This window comes from Paroedura picta, chromosome 9 (genome assembly GCF_049243985.1).
Source record: "Paroedura picta isolate Pp20150507F chromosome 9, Ppicta_v3.0, whole genome shotgun sequence".
Lineage (NCBI taxonomy): Eukaryota > Metazoa > Chordata > Lepidosauria > Squamata > Gekkonidae > Paroedura > Paroedura picta.
The window spans coordinates 34,858,463-34,880,436 of record NC_135377.1 but is presented as its reverse complement, the minus strand read 5'-3'; the positions used below and the strand labels follow the sequence as shown (position 1 = coordinate 34,880,436).

The 21,974-nt window shown below is 44.3% G+C and overlaps 1 protein-coding gene across 3 annotated transcripts; it reads left to right on the top strand.

Annotated features, from left to right (window-relative positions):
* The first annotated feature begins 554 nt into the window (after positions 1–554).
* LOC143844224 (uncharacterized) lies at positions 555–21,950 on the top strand. Of its 3 annotated transcripts, none has more exons than XR_013233874.1 (4): positions 555–1,014; positions 1,543–1,619; positions 16,967–17,080; positions 20,525–21,950. XR_013233874.1 is itself a non-coding variant. In XM_077351198.1 (4 exons), exons 1-3 carry the CDS (start codon positions 828–830, stop codon positions 17,046–17,048), a joined length of 333 nt encoding a protein of 110 aa, XP_077207313.1. In that variant the 5' UTR covers positions 555–827; the 3' UTR covers positions 17,049–17,080; positions 20,525–21,950. The 3 variants fall into 3 exon arrangements, 2 of the variants coding, with proteins under 2 accessions (XP_077207313.1, XP_077207312.1); XM_077351198.1 differs by having other exon boundaries at positions 555–1,001; XM_077351197.1 differs by lacking the exons at positions 16,967–17,080; positions 20,525–21,950 and adding an exon at positions 2,228–5,816 and having other exon boundaries at positions 555–1,001.
* The last annotated feature ends 24 nt before the right edge of the window (positions 21,951–21,974 follow it).

The window sequence follows — 21,974 nt, the reverse complement described above, 5'->3', positions numbered from 1 at the left end:
AAAAACATGATATTTCTCACATAGCATAAGAGTTTATTTCCATCCCAGAAATCAAATGCATTTGACAGCTCAGCCCAACTTAAAAGTATTCCCCCCACACACACAAATTTAGAGGAAAATCTGCATCCATTGCATTTAATTATTAAAAATCTTGTTTGTTTCTTTTAAAAAATGATATTTTAGGGGGGTTGCCTAATGTGGATGTGGTAGCTGAAGACTGACATTCCCGGTTGGTGGTTGGGCCTGCTAGATTTTTGGGGGTGGGGGGGGGTGGGGGAGTGTGGTAAGCAAAGCAGAGGAAAACAGCTAGCAGGACATTGAAGGGGAGGCGGATTGCCGGACAGCCGAGAAACTCTTAAATGGATTCTTTCAGATAAAAGCACCCCAGCTACCTTTCTTTCCCATAATGGCCCCTGAGGCTAATGTCTTAAAGAGGAAACAAAAGGATTGTTTTACATCACACAAGTGGGGCAGGGACACAGTGGGTGAAAGAGGCACTTGAGTAATGCAGGCCTGCCCAGAGCCCTTGAGTGGAAAGGGGCAGGCCGGCAACAGCAGCAAAGGGAAGGCTGGGGGAGGGGTGCAGCTGTGTCTAACTTCTGCTTTGCTGTGTGGCCTCTGCTAGTAAACTTTTTAACACCTTCTGTGCCGTGCGGGAGCGTGGCCGTGGGGCGCCAACCGGCTTTCCCCTCAGAGACGATGCACCGGGTTGGCACAACAGCAATGGCCACTCTCCCTGCCTTGGTCATTTAAAAAGGAAGAAAGGGACTCGTAAAACGATCCATGTGTCTATCTTTTTTGATCTCTTGCCTTAGAAATGTGTAAATATGGGAAATGGCAAGAGCCGTGTTGTCCAAGGGGCCGAGGATAAAAAGGGCCCTAGAGGCGGCGGCAGTGCTGTGGAGTGTGGAGCATGTGAAATAACCATCCCACGCAGCGAGCGGCTTCGAATGGTTCGTCTGTGCAGCGCCTCCTTTGTCTCCACAGTCGCCTCTCAAGAGGTGGGGAAGGCAGGTGTGACAAGCGTGCAGAGTGTGGGTGTGGGGGGGGGAGAGGGAGAGGGAGGGAGAAGGCCCAGCCTGCAACTGCAGTGGGAAATCTTGCTGCTTCTTTGAAATTGCCTCGCTCCCATTTCCCTAAATTGAGTGCTGGAAAACGGGCCTGGATTTCGGCCTCCTTGGTCTGCGCTTTCCATCTGGTTTTGATTAATGCGTGATTGAAATGTCAGTGACAGCTGTTCACACTGAATTGCAAATTTTTAAAAAAGGAAGTTCTAACCTTTAGAAAGCATAACATGAATGTCCATATTATATAAGCTCCAATAACCAAACCAGGACTCTATTTCATTTAGGACTGCCTGGTCCTGACCCTGAGAGGGCTTCTATTTCTTTCAGAGTTTCGCTCCTGGCAGGAATTCACCAGGTGCAGCTTTATAGTGACATTTCTCTATGTGAGGAATTTCCCCCCTTATGCCAACTTTTAAAGGAGTGTGTCCCTACCACATTCAAGTTCTGCTTTCAGTCTCACTTTTATTTTCTACAGGAGCTAGTGGTGTGGCATCTATTTCTTGACCTGATCCTGGCCATCGTTTCCAGAGTGGTAGCAAAGCACTACTTATGGTGAGTGTGGAATGTTTAATTGATCAATGTTTAATTGATCACCCAGCTGCCTCACCCAGCAAGTGAGATGACAGCTTTTATTGGACAAATTTAGTTAAACCTATTACAGCTTGATTTGTGTGTGCGCTTTATGAGGCACAAAGAAAAGAAACTCCAAGGTTTATAGTTAAGTGCCATATGACACTGGTCCTTCAAAGGAAGCAGGAAGCTGTAGCAGACTATGCAGATTAGGTCACCAAAAGGCCTACTTCAAAAAGTTTCTTAGTGTTGCCAACTCCAGGTGGAGACGTTCTTGGTAGTTTGGGGGTGAAGCCTGGTGGGTGTGATGTTTGAGGAGGGACCTCAGTATAAGGCCACAGAGTCCAGTCTTCAAAGCAGGCATTTTATCCATAGCCTGGAGACCAGCTGTAATTCTGGGAGATTCCCAGGCCTCACCCAAAGGTTGGCAACCCTGCTGGTTATGCAGGCCTTCCAGTTTTAAAATAGTAAAGGAAGAAGATTAAGGAAATTGTTTACACTTTCAGTATCAAAATGTCTATATGGGTCTCCCCAGATGAGTTCTATTTTTATCTGTTTCTGTCTCTTTCATACCCATACCTGTACGACAGGCAGCCTTTCCCTTTCCATTGGTCAAAAACAGCAGAGGGAACAGTAAGAAACCTGTTACCAACTTTCCCTCCACTCTGCCATTCTTGGATTGAAACCGTGGAAGAAGAATTACACCAGCCAGTGCAGCAGAGCTGGCCCATATATGCAAGAGTGTCTCACTCTGTAACTGCAGCATCAAGTAATGACTTGCATGTATGAATGAGTCATCCCAGACCTTACATTTCAAATGAAATACAAAGAGTCAAGACACATGTTCAACAGCCAGCCATCAAGTGACAAGTAATTGTGCTGTGCATGAATAGACAAGCATGTAAATCTAAAGGGTGCCTTTGATTCTATACCAAGGAATCTCGAGTTGAACATGATGAGAATGGATAAATATTTACTTTTCCTGATCCATAAACGACATTCTTCCACTAGTGGTGATGTTCAATATAGTTCCCTGGGTACTTTAACACATAAAACTCCTTCAAATCATAGCATCAAACAAGGTTGCATTTGGGCTCCTTATTTATTTAACTTTTTAATGAATGACCTAGTTCCTACTCTGTGAGAGGGGGCTGGACAGTTTCCTAGATTTGGTCCCCTCTTTGCCAACTTATTACTACATACAAGTGGCACAGTAGTGCTACCTCATTCCCAGAAGGGTTTTAAGCACCATGTATCTGCCTTTGTATTATCCTGTGAGACCAACCTATCATCTGTTAATTTTGATAAATCAGAAATCATGGAGTTTTTGAGATCTCGGAGACTGAACAAGTAAAACATCTCAAATATTTGTGTGTAAATTTGCAGTATAATCATAGTTAGACAGCATAGCAGATAAAAGCAATTAATTTGGCTGTATGTCTGCTGTTGCACATTTCTTGGATGTGAGGGTGGTATAAAGTAAAATTCTCACTTCGTAATGCTAAAACTGTACTTGTTTTTTTTTGTTTTGTTTATAATTTATGCCAGTAACAGTACTAGACTGGACTGACTTGTACATAGATCCTGATGCTTTGTGGACTCTTTGTGGAGTCTTTGGATACTTGCAATACAAAACTTTCAACGCCTGTTAACTTCAGTCCCTTTAGAAGGGTGTAACTCTGTTAATCATTCCCCCATCCAACTTGTCACACAGGGATCCAGCAGGCATCCTTATACAGCATCCAAGGTTCATTCCTAGTGCTAATTCAGGCTTCCTCAGTCTCATCAGATCTCAGAACCTAATCCAGGTCAGGCCTAATTGGTACTTGGATTACAGATTCCCAAGGATGTCTGGGGTCACCACTCAGAGGCAGGCAATGGCCAACCGCCTCTTGCCTTGAAAACCATATGGGGCTGCCATTACTCAGCTGTGACTTGGCGGCACTTTGCACCACACACAGTGCTGAAGTTCTGCATAAGGACGGCCCCTGTAGTTGGGAAGACTGAAGAAAGGACACATTCTCCACCAGTCAGCATAAGTGAGGGGTTGGGAGCCCGACATGACTTTTGCCCACCTTCTCTAGATGTAAAGCTGAAAGCTGGGGGTGACAGGCAGTTTGGTTTGGTTTTTTATAACAATTCTAGCCGTTAATTCTCTGTCTAGCCATTAATTCTCTGTCTGCTTCTGTAGCTCTAGTTCTATACCTGTTGACACTGGTGCAGCTAAAAAAAATATGACAATTCTGCCTCCTGGCATGGCCACTGGTGTGGAAACTGGGTTAAAAAAGTAGGGTGGGACCAGATTAATGGGGGCTGTTGTAAGAGATGTCACAGAAAACAGAAAAGGCCCTGCCTCCTCCAAGACCTGTACTCTCCCCTCCCGCCAGCAATGGCTGAAACAGAAAGGGCCGGGAGGGTTACTTGAGTGTTACTTGAGAGCTACATTACCCTGATGGGCCAGAATTCTGCTTCTTTGTATTTCCCTCTTTCCCTGTTTCTCTTGCTGCCTCTCCTCTCTAGAAAACATTTCCCAGCTCTTTTAATGTAAGGCAGCACACCCCTGTCATGTTTACCCACTGCCTCTGGGAAGCTGCCTTCATCCAAGTGATAGGGGCTGTGGCAACAGAGGGAATTCACCTCAGCGAAGTGTGAACTTTATTCCTCCCCTTTGCAACTATTTAAATGCTAATGTTAAGCTTTAACATTTTCTGTCTTCTTAAAGAGGGGGAGGGGAATTTAAATCCTTAATTGCTGTTGTGAATGGAAGAGGAGTTCATATCACAGGATGGCAATGAAACGCACACTTTCAGTTTTGGTTTTTGAGTTGAATATGCAGCATGTATCTTACACGGCAAAATGTGCTGCGAAATACGAACTCGAAATATTTGTTGAGCGAATGTTCCTGAAGGACTTTTTGTATTTCTTGGCTTGGAAATTTTAAAAATGTAACATAAACGTTGCATCGAGATTTTTTTTTATTTTAATTTTTTTGCAGTGCTTTAATCGTCATAATGGAGCTGAGATAGGGCTTTGCTCTAATGAGTACAAAGAAAGCTTCTCAGTTAGGCAACTGGACACAGACCAAAGAGGTAGTTTTTCCTAGCTGTCTAGTTTCCACACTGATTCTCACAGTGTGGTGCCCAAAGTCACCGTCAGAGAGATGCTGAAAATCTGGTTTGGATTACAGGGATGGGATGGATGGGAAAGGAATGTTGACTCTGTGGTGTGCATCTTGCTTATTTAAAACCAATCTGAAGGAAAAGGCACATTCATATATATATTTGGTTAGCAAATCTGCCCAAATGGAGAGAGTGTGCTGTGTGTGAGAATGAATTAGATTAGATTAGAGTATCTCCTCCAAAAATCTGATTCTGTAAGATAATTCATAGCAAAAATGGGCACACACAACACAGTCCAAGGCATTGCTAAGAATACTTGCATGGGTGGTGGACTGTGCCCACATTCATGTTTAAGAGGACTACTTGTAATGCTCATATCCTGCAAGTATTAGAAATGGTCCTTTTTTGTATCTTTGACTAGGTGCTGGGTAAGTGATGGAAAACAGCCACTTTGAGCTAGACCCTTAGGGTCCCTTACTCATATGAAGGAGAAAGAGGATGCATAGAGTCCAGAGACAAATCCAGGTGATTATCAGGGCTCTGTTTGTATCAGTTTGGTTATTCCTAATAAAAGGTATTTTGCAACAAAACGGAGCTGTTCCCTCGGGTGTCACATTGCCCTTACAACAACCAGATCTCAAAGAGAGACAAGGTCTCTTGCCTTCAAGGGTTGCTCTGAAAGATAATCTTGGTCATGTCCAGCTTCCCCAACAAAGGCTGGGGAGAAGCTGCACCTGCCAGAAACAGCATATCCCTGCTGGTAAGCGACCACTAAGAGCCCATGCTGAATCTGGCAGCCTTGAGTTGCAGGGCCTGAAGACTGACTCCATTAGGAAACACCATCTATTCAGCTGGCTTCATCTTTCACATCAGCCCATGAAATCTGACATGGTCTTGCTACTCTCCCATCTGCTTCCCCTGAAACATCCATCTTTTATTCCGTTCTGTTTTTTGCCAAGGCTCCTGCTTGTAGCATTCATCTGGCTACCACATCCTCTATCAACATCTGATGCTAATGCCCCTGATGCAGAGTTCTTGGTCTCTGTCTCCCTGGCATCCCGGCTTTGTTCTCTCCCCCTGGTTCTCTGTGCCTGTGATCACCTCATTATTATGTCATCTCTTTCCTTTCCTGACTCGGCAGGAATCGGCAGCGACTTCCCTCTCCATCTGCTGCTGCAGAAGGTGCCTGTGTGGAAAGCTGCCCCTCCCCCAGTATCTTTTTTCTCTCTGACATCCATAACCCTTTAAAGAGTCGTCTGCTCCTTAGTTTGGTGTTCGGGGCTTTTTTGAGTTTTCCCATTGCTTCTCCAACAGAATCGTATCTGATTGGCTGTTGATGGTTCTTTATGGCTCGAAGGAACTATCTTGGTGCATCACTCTGTATATGCTTTGCTCTCCTGGCATGGTCTCAAAAGCAGCTATTCCTTCTTAATCTACCTTGCTGGTACCATCAGGCTTAGCGCCTATAGACTAATCCAGGTACACACCCATTACCTGCATAAATGCAAGGCTTTTGGTGGGAGGCCTGTAGGGCCCTAAGTTCATTTGGTGGTTTCCTTTCCTGAAATTCCTTATGCCAACTTTTAGCATACTTTGACTGATCTGTAGCAACCAAGAGAGGTAGAATAATTCAGCGAAGAGGGAAATGCATCCTGTAACAAAGTGTATTTGTGAAGACTGGAGTGTTTGGGATAGTAGATGGAGGTTTCCTGTTTCAGCAGGAGTAAAGGAGAGCCTGTCATTTGTCACAGAAGGGGAAGCTTCCGGTTTCATGAACTCCCCTTACACACATCAAATCCATCTCAGTATGTGCCAAGCAGTAGGACACAAGCAACAGTCTTCACACTTGCACTCTGGTAGCCCAGGCTGCGTCACAGAGTGTGATCCCCATGACTGATTTCAGATTCCAAAAAACATTGTCTTAGATGGGCCAGCCGGGCCTGACTGCTAGACGGAGAGGGCCTTCGATCTCCTCAGATTTGCCAGTCCCCAAGGAAGGAATTTAAGGGGCATCACTCAAGGGAGAGCAATTTAATGAATTGGCCCCTTCCTGCTTCCACATTTTTATTTTATTGCCCTGGAGCCTGACTAATTCTCCTTCTGCTTTGAGTAAACAGGGCTCATTCTGGAGGTTTTCCAAGCTTCTTAGGCAGCCCTTCCTGTCTCTTTAACCCATTCAGTGCCTCCTAATCACTGCAGTAAAAACACCAGGACAGAATGCTGTTATCAATCTCCTGTCTGCCAAAATGTGTTTTGCACATGCAGCAAAATTAATTTGATAGCACTGAAGTGTGTTCCATTGCTGTGTCTATTGTACAGTTTCCCATACATAGTGGGAAGCTGAAGAAAAGGCGAGAGGGTAGCTCTAGCTTCTTGTTTTTCTTTTTAACAATGGATCTGGACTTTTCACAATGCAGGATAAAGGAAGCAGAAGTCACTTCTTGTTTCCTGACTCTTCCTCTTCCCAGTCTGAGACCATCTAAGAGCTGATTCTTATAACTGATGGCTGTAAATTTGGTATGCCTACTAGAGACATGAATATGTCTTCTACCTCTCAATATCTAGTAAAGCAATTCCTAGTGTGGTATTTGTGGGCACCAATATGTTTCTTGGTGTCCACAAAGCATCTCTTCTCTGAAATGAGCTTTTCTACACTTAACTGGAAAACAAAGAACCCAGGAAGCACCATCTCTGTGCATCTGGAAACAGCTGCCTCCTACCTAGAAGGATGCTTGACATGGAACCTCTCAACATTTATGATTGCTCCAGTCCCAATGGAAACCATTTTTGTGTGGCATCTACCACCTTTCCCCTACAATTCTAGAATAACTTCAAGGTTGAACAAGGTTGGGAATCTCGATCTAATCCTTAAAGCCAGGTTTATATATGTACAGTCTCTACACTTAGTGCTTGCAATGCTTCTCCAGTTTTTTTTTAAGGGAGATGATTACAGGAATCAAGTGCGTACAGATGTCCATGTATGCAATCTCAGTCATACATGACATGTTACATATGGTGCTCTGAGGAATGTATCCTTCTAATGGCTCACTGCGCATGTAGAATTTCTGCTGACTGGCTGTACTGATTTTCTTTTACACAACGTTTTAAAAAATACTGTTAAAATAATAGAAAATCCCAAGTCTTTCTACTATTTCTGCATTTTCTTTTTTTCATTCTTCTTTCAAATAAGTCAATCAGCCCTTTGTGGTTAGAAGCCGAGAGTCTTACAGCTGCTCTCCTCTGCTGAAAGAGGAAGTGTGCTTCCAGCTCAAAGAACGGCGATTCTAGGAAGCAAGCATTTCCCTCCTCCCCAATTTACTTCAGGTGACTCATCCTGCACTTGCTGGCTGTCTTGTGACTCACTGCATTGTTTGACGTGTCAGTGTGATGGAAAAGGATCTGCTTGAGCTCTGATCCCTGGAGGGCCGAGAGGCAGGAACTGGTCTCCGCTGGGGAAGTTTGGGGAGCTGCAGGGCTTTGTTTCTCTCTCAGGCAACATGGGTGGATGCAGATAGAGAGGATCTTATTGGAAGGAAGAAAGAGGGTCGAGGTCAATGGAATCTGTTCCCTCTAGCTGGCTGTGTCCTGTGCAGCCTCTGTGTGACTTTTTCTGAATAGTAATTAGCTGGCAGGAAAAGACGAGCAGCTGAAGAGACAGGATGTGGTTACTCCGCAAGATCTGAAGCCCGGTGCTCATATAAAAAAGGACAAAGCAAAATGCAAGTCACCTGCCCCTTAGCTACCATAGGAGAGCGCAGATAGCCTACTATGTGCTTTTTCTAGCAGGGATTTAAGTGACTGTAAATTCCCTTCTTTTACCATTAAGTATTTTGTGATATATGCACTGTGGGCATCTGTGTAGAACTACGTTATGGGAGCTGATTCAAATGGGTAGCCATGTTGGTCTGAAGTAGCACAATGAAATCAGAGTAGAGTAGCACCTTTAAGACCAACAAAGATTTATTCAGGGCGTGAGCTTTCAGATGAAGAGTGCTTGCACTCGAAAGCTCACATCCTGAATAAATCTTTGTTGGTCTTAAAGGTGCTACTAGACTCTGATTTTGTTATAGGAGCTGTTAGCATGCATTCATTTTGCCACCCATCCAGCAGCCCTTCTACCTGATATGTTTGTACATTACCTATACTAAAACTCTTAGACCATTTCCGCATGGAGGGGTAAAACGTGAGTGGCTTCCTGCTTGCAAACGTGGGATGGTAAACCTCACATTCGCAGCCCTCTTCACGGGGAGACCCCTCTCACATTTTCCCTCATCATGGCTTTTTGCCTCCTGAGGAGGCTGCAAAGGAAAGCAAAACAAACTTCTCGCTCTGCTCCTTAGCCACCAATCACAGCACAGCAGTTCTCTTGTGGACTGAAACTTTCTCCCCCTCCCCCATCCCCAAAATTATTTTTTTAAGACACTTCTGTGTTGCTATGCAGTAACACCACAACACAGATGCATTTTTAATAGAAATCAACACTGCCCCATTGCTGTGCCCTGTCCCCCCCCCCCTTTTGTTCTTTTAGAGTTTATTTCTGTCTGGGAGGATTTCTGAGACCCTGAGCATGATAACTGGAGCCCAAAAAGATATTTTGTGCGAATGGTTGGCTTTAAAACAAGGTGCTCATACCCCTGTATGATTGGGAGAAGGCAGCCGATCACCCGTCCCCCCTCTTTCCCAGCTCATTCCCCACCTCCAGAAAATGGAAAAGGGATTGTGTTTTGCCTGCCTGATCCCAAAAAGACCATGGACACTTTAAAGAAGATTTTATTTCACCTTTGCCAATGTAGGCTTTCAGTCACACTGCAACACGGACCGCACCATTTTAAAAAAATTACTCAGAACAAGGAATAGTGAAGGGGGTGGGTGTGAGGGTGGGACAAACCTGGACAGACTATTGCATGTTTCTCACTCCATACGATCTTATCCCTGGTTGTTCACTGGTTGCTTACTGGTGGTTCAAACGATTTAGGGTGGTAAATCCAGTTTTCTGGATTCCTGAAATCGTGAGTTAAAAATGGCCAAATCACAACCCGGCTACTGGACAGCCTCAGGATGTTGGTGATGTCATGTGGAGGGGACTCTATATGCTGCTAACATGCAAAGGTTGTCCAGGAACATTTTCCTTGTGCGGAAATGGCCACAGTGTTTTTAGAGTTGGGGAATTCTGTTATTTTGGGATTTGGTTTGTATCAAGGAAGCTTGAGTATTTTCACTGAGTTAGGACTGAGCCTGGGACTGTAAGCATGTGAAGCGTATGTTTCAATACTGGGGGGCTTTACACACCGGGATCTTTGTTGCAAATTGGTCACTGAATGAAAAATCGCCATTTAAAGTAGTGGAATTCGTCGTTATGCATACCTGCCTTTGTAGTGGAATCCAGTTGCGTTTTGTAGCGTTTCCCACAGGCTTCCAGTCTCGGCAGAAATCGCTAGAAAGGAAGCGCTATTGCCAAGCTCGTCCCGCCCCTGGCCGTCAAGCAGCCAATGGGCAGCCGTTAGCATGCTCCCAAACAGCCCCTTTCCCTTTAAGAAAGGTTTTTTTTAAATAAAAAACACACCCATAGCAACGAATCTGGGTAGATTCGTTGCAACGGAGAGACCCATCCAGCTGCCTGGTGTGTTTGAGCTGTCGTTTGATCGTTTGATCGTTGCCACGCTTCCTCCGAGTGAAACCCCCCCCCTCTCACGGGCCCGATTTTCGGCTGAATTAATGTGTAAAAAATAAAGGGACTTTATTTCAGCAAACGTGCTTTTCTGTGGTTTGTGCTTAGTGACTAAAGGGGAGGGACTGAAGCCAGGGAAGCCTCTAAACAGAAAGAGGCTCGCTGGTGCGTTTATCCCCGCTCGCTCGGAGAAAAAAAAATGGCGATCGCTTCGCCGGAATATCAGAGGAGAGAGCCAGGGGGAGGGGCTTTGTAGAAACCGCAACAATGTTAACGCACAGGTCTTTTTCGCTAGTGTTGCAGATTGGTTGCAGGAGCGTATCGCTTTCCGGAGGGTGAATCCACTTTTGGGGATTTCCCTGAAAGCGCTACAAGGAAGCGCTTTTTGCAGATTGGTTTCAGGTGTGTGGCAGATTGTCGACGACGTTTTGCAAAACGGCAAATCAGTAGCGTTTTCAATTGGCAACCATTGTGCTATTTTGAAGGCGTGCAAAAAGCCCCTGAACCATGGCCATTCCCATTTAAATCATCAATACACACACATATATATATACATATATCATAACACATAAAAAGATGACTGTCCTTTCGACAACATTCCAAGCCTCTGATTGGCCGTCACTGGGGGACATCCCATCAATAGGGTGATAGCAGTCTCCCACTGAAGGCCAATCAGGGGCTTTTCTCCATTTCCTGGCACGTGGTATGAGGAGGAAGAGCCAGTAGAAGGTAAGACAAGGAGCTAGGGATGGTTATCCTTCCATGCTGCATCATGGCCATGCCACAGTGCATTCACCAGCCTCTTAGTTGCTGGGAGAGCAGGGAGGCCCATCCAGGAGTGCTCTGCCATGGACTCCCTGTACTTCCTAGCTCCTGGCTAACAAGAAGGCAGGGAGGGCTGTCCAGCTATGCTCCACCATGCCACACTCCCAAGCCTCCTGGCTACTGGGAGAGCTCAGGGAGCCAGCTAGTCCAGCTCACTGGCTTGCCCTCCCTGCACTACAGGAGTGAAGGTGGAAGAGCAAAGGGCAAAGGATGGGTGGGCTTTTGCAGAGCATGATGGCCCAACTTGCAAACTCAGCTGCCCTCCTCTCAGGAGCCCTTCCATCCTTCTGCATCCCATTTTCAAAATGGGGTGTATATATATGTAAATAATTAGGTACTTAGAAGAAGACGAAGAAGAAGAAGAGAAGAAGAAGGTTCTTATATGCCGCTTTTCTCTACCCAAAGGAGTCTCAAAGCGGCTTACAGTCGCCTTCCCTTTCCTCTCCCCATAAAAGACACCCTGTGAGGTGGATGAGGCTGAGAAAGCCTTGACATCACTGCTCCGTCAGAAGAGCTTTATCAAGGTCTCCCAGCTGGCTGCATGTGGGGGAGTGCAGAATCGAACCTGGCTCGCCAGATTAGAAGTCCGCACTCCTAACCACTACAACAAACTGCCTCTCATTTGGTCATTTTAGCTTCTAGGAAGAAGACTTATTGGTCTTTTTGTTAGTCCACAGTATCCGTAAAACTCTTTTCCAACACCACATTTCAAATGAATCACCTTCCTTCCTGTCAGCTTTCTTCATTGTACAATATTCACTTGCAGAGTGACAGGGAATACTATGTGACACACCCTTACACTTAAAGATTTTAAAAAAATCTTCATAGCTGCCCTTCCCAGTTTCAATCTACTTCTGATTTCTTGGCTGCAGTCTCCATTTTGGTTGATGATTGAACCAAGAAATAGAAAATCTTTTGACAATCTTTCTTCATTGCCAACCTTGAAGTTCTGTGATTCTTCCAGTATTCATTAGTTTTGTCTTCTGATGTTCAGCTGTTATCTTGCTTTGTCACTTTCTGTTTTAACCCTTATCAGTAGTATTTGCTGTTTTCTGCCAGTTATGTCGTATCATCTACCTATCTCAAATTGTTCCTTTTGCCAGTTTTCACTCTACCTTCATCTAAATCTAATTCCAGACAGGAAGATAGAATACATCCTTGTTTGATACCTCTGCCAGTTGGAACTATTTTTTCCTCCATATTCTGTCTTAACCGTAGGCTTTTGTAGAGAATACACGTTGCACATTAAAACAATCAGATGTTGTGGCACAGCCATTTCTTTTAATATCAGCCATAACTTTTCATGATCCACATAGTTAAAAGCTTTTTCTGTAATCTGTGAAACACAAACGGATTTTCTTTTGAAATTCTTTTGTATGTGCTACTGGAAATTTGCAAAATATCCTCTAGTGCCTCTTCTTGTTTTGAATCCAGCTTAAAAACTTGGCATATCTTATTCCCTATAGGGTAACCGTCTTTATTGTAAGATTTTGAGCATCACTTTACTTATGTAAAAAATTAATGTGATGGTCCAATAGTTGCATCAGTCTTTGGTGTCTCCTTTTAAAAACTGGAATAGATTGCAGGTCTCCCCTCGCCAAAGATTCTTCTTTGAAAAGATCTTTCATTTTTTCATACCTTCTGTATAGTTCTTCATTTTGTTATTCCCATTTTTTCTTTTTTTTTTGTCCTGTCCAATTATAGTGTTTCTGTTTTGATCTTTCAGTATGGCAACCCATGCTGTAAATTTCCTTGATTTATTCTATCTTATGAAATAGGTGTATTGTTCTTCCTTTTTTTGTTGTTCCCTTCTATTTCATTACACCGGTTATTATAATAGTTACTTTTGTCTCTGTGTACAAGTTGATGGAATGCTAGATTTTGACTTTTGATTCTATTTCTCTCACCTTTTTCTTCTCATCTATCTTTAGCAATTTTAAGAATTGCATGAATCATCCGTTGTTGTACACACCTCCCCTCCCCCACACACACTAAAGTCTAAATACAGTCAAAAGCTGAAAGTCCCAAACAGGCACCCAAACAAGCAACTAAATCTGAAAGGCAGGCAGAAGATGAAATCCAGAAACACAAGCCAAGGTCAAGACAGGAACATAGGAATATGAACCGTGGCACTGAAGTGCAGACACTACCACATTGCTGCCACACTGGAGCTCTGTCTCCAGCACCTTTTCTAGCCAGAGGTCCAGCCTGCTGGTGCCACTGTTGTGTAGCTGTGTTGCCTCTCAGCCTGGCTCCTATAAGTAATCTGCCTTGGAACTTAGGCTAGGTTGACCCTGAATTGCCAGCCTGCTGCTTTGTCTCCTCTCCTTCTGCAGGCTGGCCGTCAGCCTTCTCCTTCACTGCTCACAAGGCTCAGGAGGCTACAGGAATAGTTTCATGCATATCTCTGGTCTCAGTCTATTCACTTGAATTTAGTAATGCAAATTGGTTATTTGTATAGTCTTAAACTCTTATATGATCTTTAAACTCTTCAGGAATGATGCTTATATTGTATTTGGCCCCATGAATGTTTTGGTGTTTTCTTCAGTTTAACAATATATGGTTTGTGCCACAATCAATTTCTGGTCTCCTTTTAGCAGGGAGAATTGAGTTTCTCCTTCTTTTGCTTCCAATTATGAAATCTATTTGATTTCTATATTGGCCATCAAAGGATGTGTACATATACAACCATCTCTTTAGTTGCCTGAAGCATCACAATGATCATGTAGTTGTCTTCACGGAATTCTGTGAGTCACTCCCATGCTTCATTCCATGCTCCTTATCTAAAACTTCCAATATTATTTGATTTTTCTTTGTTTCCTGCTTTGGTGTTCAAATCTGATTATCAACGCATCATGTTTAGGTGTGTGATCAGTTTCTTCCTGGTCACTTGCATAAAAGCTTTCAATTTATTCCAGTTGGTAATATTCCTAGATCGATATTGGGCTGTTATCCTAGCACTCTCAGTTTACAAATTTGTTTCAATTCTCAGTAAAACAATTTATTCCTTAATCAGCCAGTGCTGTGTCACTTTGCATATTTAAACTGCCAACATGGACTAGTTGTGTGGTTTTTCTGTGGCACCAGACAAGTTAATGAAAGAATGAGAGATATGGAGGACATGGGCTATTAACATATATTGGCTTGATTTCTAGAGTACACCACACAGTGTAGTGAAGGGTTTCCATCATTGTTTTGACATGCCCACAGTCTTTAGTTATCTTGGGTTTTCAGTGTTTGATGCATCTAGATATTCTTATATGCCTGGTTGAATTTGGTTGACTTCTATACCAGCCATGCCACTCTGTGCTAAAATAGTTTTATTCAAGTTTTAAAGTGTGTGGATTTATATAAAATAAATTCATGACCCCCACTCATTTTACAAGGTGCCATATTGCAGAAACTATATACAGATTGATGCATTTTATGCCCCGCTTTCACCAAAGACCAAGAAAATTGATCCCATTAGCTTTCCTGCTTGTGTAGCAGGAATCTTGTATAGCATGATAAGTTTGTGTCCTTAATCTTTTAGAAGCCATTTCAGTGGAATCAGAAAGGAGTCACCCCAGATTTCTGACTAGTTCTCCATCTTGCACTGTGTGGTTGAATTCTATAATTTTGGCATGCAATTCTATACATATTCAAGCCTCAATTCAGGCCTCTAGAAATCCTTTCTAATTCCTCCACCACAGGAGGCACGAGGCACAAATTCAACTGTAGGAGATCACTTTTATCTTTGCTTCAGGCTGCACTTGCCAGATTCTCAAATGAGTATCCAGTTGTTGGCAACCTGGTGCTAACTCCCTGAGATCTAAAAGTTTCTTACTCAGAAGAATTCCTTTGAAATTAATTGATTTCCCATCCCCAAGCACTATGTTCATCACGATAGAAATCTAAAGCTTTATAGTGCAGTATGGCTTAGTATTGAAGATGCCATCCCATTTGGAAAAAACAGTGTTTTTTTTCTTTGAATAAATAATAATAATCAAAACATATTCATATTCAAATTTCCTCTAGACCAGCCTTTCTGAACTTTTTTACTGTTGAGAAACCCCTGAAACATTTTTCAAGAAGCCCCAGAAGTGGTGTGATCGTGCCCACCAAGGGTCCCTCCCCTTCCTACCCCCTCTGGCACATCATTGGTCATTTTGGGAAGGGGGTAAGTCAACATGGTCATATATGGTCATATTACCTGATCAATGTTTAACAATTTCAGGACCATGAAGAAACCCCAGGATTTCACAAAACCCTGGCTGAGAAAGCCTGCTCTAGACCCTAAGAATATGCTACCAGGATTATTACCCAACAAACTACCAAAAGTTTTGGAAGAGATAATAGAATACATGGCAATGGTAGCTAGAACTATTTATGTAGCAAAATGGGAAAGAGTTGTTTGTCCAAGCTTAGAAGATTGGAATAATAAAATGACTGAATATGCTATAAAGGTGAAATTAACACCATATTTTAAAGATATCAATTTTGAAGTTTGAGGAAAGATGAAGAATGAGAAAGATTGTAAATAAATAACTTCTCAAAGAATAAGTTGTACAATAGCAATTTATATCTTAATTGTTTTCTTTTTAACAAGTGATATATGTTGAAATATTGTTTTGTGTTATGGTATAACTAGAGGCAAAGCCTGTTGTACCCCAGAATACAACGGGTGCAGCCACCTGAGCAGGAGGCTTAAAGGTAGCACAGGTGACGCCTGGGCATCCCCCCAGGCAATCACCTATGTGGAAGTCTTAAAGGTGGTGATGGTGAGGCCTGGGCAATTCCCTCCACCTGCCCACCCATGCAGAGCCACCTGAATGGGAGGCTTAAAGGCAGGGGCAGGTGAGGCCTGGGCGGTCCCCCCAAAAAACTCCCATACACTGTTACATAAGTGATTGGCTGGCCTGCACAACTGCCTGAGCATGAGGCTTGGAGGCAGGCACAGGCCATGTGCAGTTGGGGCAGCCAGCAGCAAGGCCTAACATCATGGTTTTCCCTCCCTCCCAGGCCCTCCTCCCTGCCTCCTTGCAGTGCCCCCCCCCCCCGTGGTGCTTAGACTGGGGCCAACCACCAGACCTCCCAACCTGCCTCCCCCACGTGTGGTGAGTCCAGGGAGGGGTCCCCCTCCCTCCCAAGCCCTAGTATGGTGCCAGGGCCCCCATCCCTGCCTCCCAGCTTGCTCACCACCTAGCTCACCTCTGGGCATCAGTGCAGTAGAGTGGGCTGGCACTTCTTCTAAGTGGAAGTTTGAGGGGGATGCAGCCAGGGGTGGAACAGCCTGCCTAATTGGCCATTCATTGGATGGACAGCCAATCAGGGATGGGGCAGCTGGGGCAGTCTACCTGATTGGTAGTCCCAACTCCTCCCAGCACCCTCTTATCTTTTTATTTATATGTTCAGATAATGTATTTTTATTATAGTTCAAATATTAATGTGTGTATACAGATATAATATGATGCATAATGGAATAAGTTGAAATAATGGAAGTATTACTATAATGGTAACATAGTGGTAATCCTTTTGTTAAATATTATTGTTAAGAACTAGATGAGGAGGTGATGGGGAGAATTATGTCAAGAACACACTGAGAAGGAGGAGGAGAGAAGAATCTTGTGGCTTTTCAGTCTGCCTTTTAAATTATATTATAATTTATATATATAAATAATATAATCATATATCACAGTCCTTCACTTGGTATGTATAACCTCTTTTTTCTTTTCCAGTTGTCTGTTTCTTCTTTTAAAAAATAAATTTAAAAAATATATTCTCTGCTGCTTGATGATGGCCATTGATTTGTTGCTGTGAGGTGTCACCATTAGCTCACCTCTCACTGTCAGGTAAGATGATTTGGAGTTATCACCTGCAAACCTTGACCTTAGCCTTAGCAGATGTGTGAGAAATCTTGGGAACAGCCTTTTCCTCTCTTTTAATGTGCTTCAGTTACCGTATTTGCCAGCGTATAAGACAACTGGGCGTATAAGAGGACCCCCCAACATCTCCACTAAAAATATAGAGTTTGTTACATTACAGTACCTGTCATTGTCACCATTGTACGGCCGCAGCACGACCGCAGCATCTCCGGCCCGCCCCTGCATCTCTCTGTGACCGGCACTAGTGCGCAAGTGTGCATATGCAAGCTCTGCATAGACAAGGGGCGGGCTGGAGCGGCTCTGCTTCCCGCTGAGCAGAACGGGCCGGTCACGCCAAAAAGGCTGGCGACCCCTGTCTCACTGCTGATGCTCGCCACAGCCACGCTGATGACCTGCTGCGGCTGCTCTGGATACTGCGTGATACTGGATGGAATGTAGAATGAGGTGGGCAGGCATCGGGAGGCCACTATGGGCACTGGGCGGGCATCTGGAGGCCACTATGGGCACTGGGTGGGCATTGGGAGGCCACTATGGGCAGCTATGTCTATCCCAACTGAAGTGCACCTGGCGTATAGGACGAACCCCCCCCCCCCACTTGGAGGCATGTTTTTCAGGGGGGGAAGTAGTCTTATATGCCAGCAAATACTGTATTTCTTTTTTTTTTTTAACCATACGTGGACCATAATGCAGGGAACCATGTAATTAATTCCACATACCCTGCAATAATTTTGATATCGTCAAGTCAAGTCACGTAAATTTATTACAGCTATCTAGCCAGTTTGTACATTTTGGTATCTGAAAAACATTTTTTTTTTAGTTTTAAAAAGTGTAAAGGCATTCCTGCAAAGTTGGCAATGAACAATGGAGCAGGAGGAGAACCACTATTAAAAGATACCAAAGTAAAACGCCATACTGGGGCGTGAACTCTCTGGCTTGTGGCAACTCTCAGCAGCCTGAACCCATGCTCGGCTGTGTGGTGGCTGTAGAGCATCCAGTCACCTGATGCATTCGCCTTGCCAGTGCAGGGAGTCACCTTTTCTCCTTGCTGTGCTGTTCCGAGTCCTTTGCACATCCTGTGCTGCTGTAGCAGCTGCCAATGGTACTTCTGCACCGTCTCTCTGGGGGAGGCTGTGAATGTTTGTGGCTGTTCGCTGTTTGCACCACAGCAGCAGGGACAGAATCAGGTTACCTCTAATTCTGAGATTACAACCCTTTAACTGGCTTCTGCTTCAAATTCAGGGATGACTTTACACTGGAAGGTCACTAAACTCTGCTGTCATGAAAATTAATATGTTTAATATATATAAAGGGACAGCACAATTTCTACAATTTTTTCTTAAGGGGACTAATACAGGTAATTTTTATAAAGCTCCCCTAGTTGTTTTCCTAATATGCCAGGCAAGATTTTGAGTTCTGATAAATATACTAGAGACGGGGGGGGGGGGGGGTTGGGTGTCAATTAAATTGTGCTTCTCTCATTGTCACATATTTGTAGAGAATCCTGCCTGGGTCCCTTTTAATTTTAGTCATAGTGCTGTGTGTGTCATGAGAGCAGCAGTGATTTCCCCAGGTTTCAGGAAATTTAAAATGCTAGTCCACCACGTGACGCAAGATGTCCCTGTGTCCAGGTGAAGCTGCAGCATTGGTGTGACAGGCAGGTGAGGGTGGGGTGGTACTTCCTAGCTGCTAGCCTGCCCTTCCCTGTGCTTGAGATCAGGGGTAGTCAACCTGTGGTCCTCCAGATGTCCATGGACTACAATTCCTATAAGCCCCTGCCAGCATTCGCTAGCAGGGGCTTATGGGAATTGTAGTACATGGACATCTGGAGGCCCACAGGTTGACTACCCCTGCTTGAGAGAACCAAACAGCAGCTGTGCTCAGAACCCTGCAGTCCTAGTGTGGTGTTTATTGGCATGAATCCTAGTAAGACGATATTTCCCAAAGAGCATCATACCTTGTTCACTATGCAAATAGCTTTTAATTTAAAATATTCATAATCTGCTCTCACCTTTAAAAATACCCAAGGAGACTTGCACACAATCTTTAAAAAAATATTAAATCAAAACCCAGCAAGAAACCTACAGGGCTGGGGCAACGTGGGGGGGGGGGAGGCAGGAGTAAGCCTGAAGCACAGGCACTGGGGTAGTAGTAGGGGTGGTGGGGGTCCTCCCTCCAAGCACCTGCATTGCTCCACTACCCGATGAGGGAGGAAACCACCGTGGGCTCAGCAATGGCAAGGAACTGGGGAGTTTACCTTGTGCCAGCTGCTGGAAGCCTCTGACACTGCTCCCAGCCCCCTGGCACAGCTTCACTGCTGGCCTTTGAAATTTCAAGCAGCTCAGATGGGTCCTGTTCCTACAGCACATCTCTGCCTTTCTGTCCTTCAGAACCTGCCTTCGGAAACTTGGGGGTGGCCCTGCCAGCTCAACGTGATTTTCCATTCCTTTGGAAGAATAAACCCTGGTTGATGGGTTTGCTCTGGACCTTGGGCAGTGGGATGGGGGTAGAAGAGCTGTGACAGTTGTGGGCATACTTTCTTTGCTTGTATAGTGTAGTTAGGGTGCCCAACAAGTTGCCATGGGGTTACTTTGAGGAGCCCCTATTGAAACTCTGAGGCTTTCTGCCTTTTTGTCCTTCAGTGCCTGCCTTTGGAGACTCGCAGGGGAGAGCAGGGAGGTGAGATGCTTTCCTTGCTTCCAATGTCTGGCTGGAAGGGGTATGATCAGGTGAAGTCTCCTTGTGAGTTTAGCATCACTAGTTTGTTCCTGAGCTGCTCCACAGGCTCCTCTAACTGCACCTGGGAAGACCTTTCTTGCAGGTCCATAACTGGGACCCCAGAAATTTAATCTGCCCCCAACTTGGAGACATTGCAGAGAAGTGGGCAGCAGAGTGAGTTTCCCTGTGCATTTGATGTGTCTGGCTTGCAGAGGGTCCATTCTATGCACTTCTGAACCCATGCCTGACATTTCCCCCCAAAGCACATTCCTGGGGGCATTGTCTGGGGGGGGGGCATAACACAGCTCTCCTAAATTCCATCTGCACATAACTTGGAGGTCAAGAAGAAGAGCATCAGGATGAGGTCCCCTGTGAGTCTGATATATCTAGCTTGCACAGGTTTTATTCTACACATACTCCTGAACCTTCTGAACCCATACCTGTCATTTCCCCAGGAAGCCCTTTCCTGGGGTTAACGTCTCTGGGGGGTTGTAACTCAGACCCTAGACATCCAATCCTCCCCAGACTGGGATGGCAGGAGTAATCCAGAGATCCATTGTGAGTGCACTGAGAACATTCCGAAATGCCATTAACTGAACAATTCATTTCTTGCCTAAAAGTTATGTTACAGTGTGTGGCTCATGAACTGGGCAGGCCACAAACCATGAACTGAAACGAATCACATTTTTTTTCCAGTTTGTTCCCATCCCGAAACTCCACATATTCTGCACTCTCATCCCAGCACATGGGTGCCTGCCAGAAGGAGAGGAAAATGGCCAAAGAGAAAAGATAGTAAAACCACCATCATGGCACCTACCCAGAAAACAAGATGCTGGTCACAGCAGGGTGGCAGTGATTTTACTCCCCTCTCTCCATGTCCCATTATGCACGGGTGTTTTCTCTTGCTGTCACCGTGTACACCCATTAGGTTTTCTTGGTCATTCTGCATTGATTTTCCTCTCTTGAGAGCTCAGTTTGCTTTCTGGGAGCTGTTTCCCAAGGTTTTTCTGGGAGTGCTTTTGTGTTGATTTCTCCCTTGTTCCAAGCCAAAGGCAATTCAAAAGTGTACAGATTTCCTCAGGTTCTCCCCTCACTCTTTTGCTGCCCCTTGAATCTCATTCTGTGTCCACATCAAGTTCATTCTACCCACTCTGCACCTTCAGCCATCCTTCCCCTTCATCAATGTACATGTTCATTTAAAGAGTTTTTTTGACAAGCGGCATGAGTCTAATGATATGAGGCTCAGATTGCTGAATAATTTTTTTAAATGATGGGGGAACATTTAAAAGAGGTTTAGTTCCCTACTGGTATTGACTTGAAAGAAGGATTCGAGATGAGGCAAATGATAGTTTCCCAGTGCAAAAAACGGGGGATTTCAATGCAGAATGCAAACAAAACAAAAGGGGGAATTACCACTTTGGAAAGAAATTGACATGAGCTATAAAGAGACAGAGACACACACACTGGAATAGGAAGCCTAAAGCTTTGAAAACATTTTCCTCTTTAATGCTTTCATGAACAAAGTATGTGAGGTGGATTTTGGCAGTTTCTGTTAGCCTAACATTAAAATGGCAGCTGAGCTGCATGGACCCTCTGTGAATGGCTGAACTTGGACGAAGAGTGCAATCCACGCAGGACAGGCATTAAACAATTGCCAAGATCATGACCAGTGTGTAGGATCAAATTAGAGAATCACAAAGAGAAAACTGCACAAATTTGAAAGGAAGAGCAGGAAATTGGCATTACTACACAGCTGAGCTAGGACATCAGCAAAAATATCCCTACCATTTTTTTCAGTTTAGTGGTGCAAGACTAAAAAAGCTCTTGAGAGCTTCTGTCAGAAGACTCCTCCTCAATACAAATTGCAGTCCTATGCAAAGTATGGTAGAGTTGCAGGCATGCACACCTACACACACACACAATGCCAATGATAACAGCTTGGAATGCCAGCATCAATCGGTTCTACCATGCATTCTGTACACTTCACATGTTTCCCCATATTATGAGATCATGTGATTCTTCCCCATTTTTCACAGTTGCAGATAACATAGTAGAGAAACACTTTGTGGTCTGCATGGAAAATGGGGCTTCACCACTGATTGTGTTTCTCAGAAGTCTTGTCCATTTCAACACCAGGGGGCTTTTT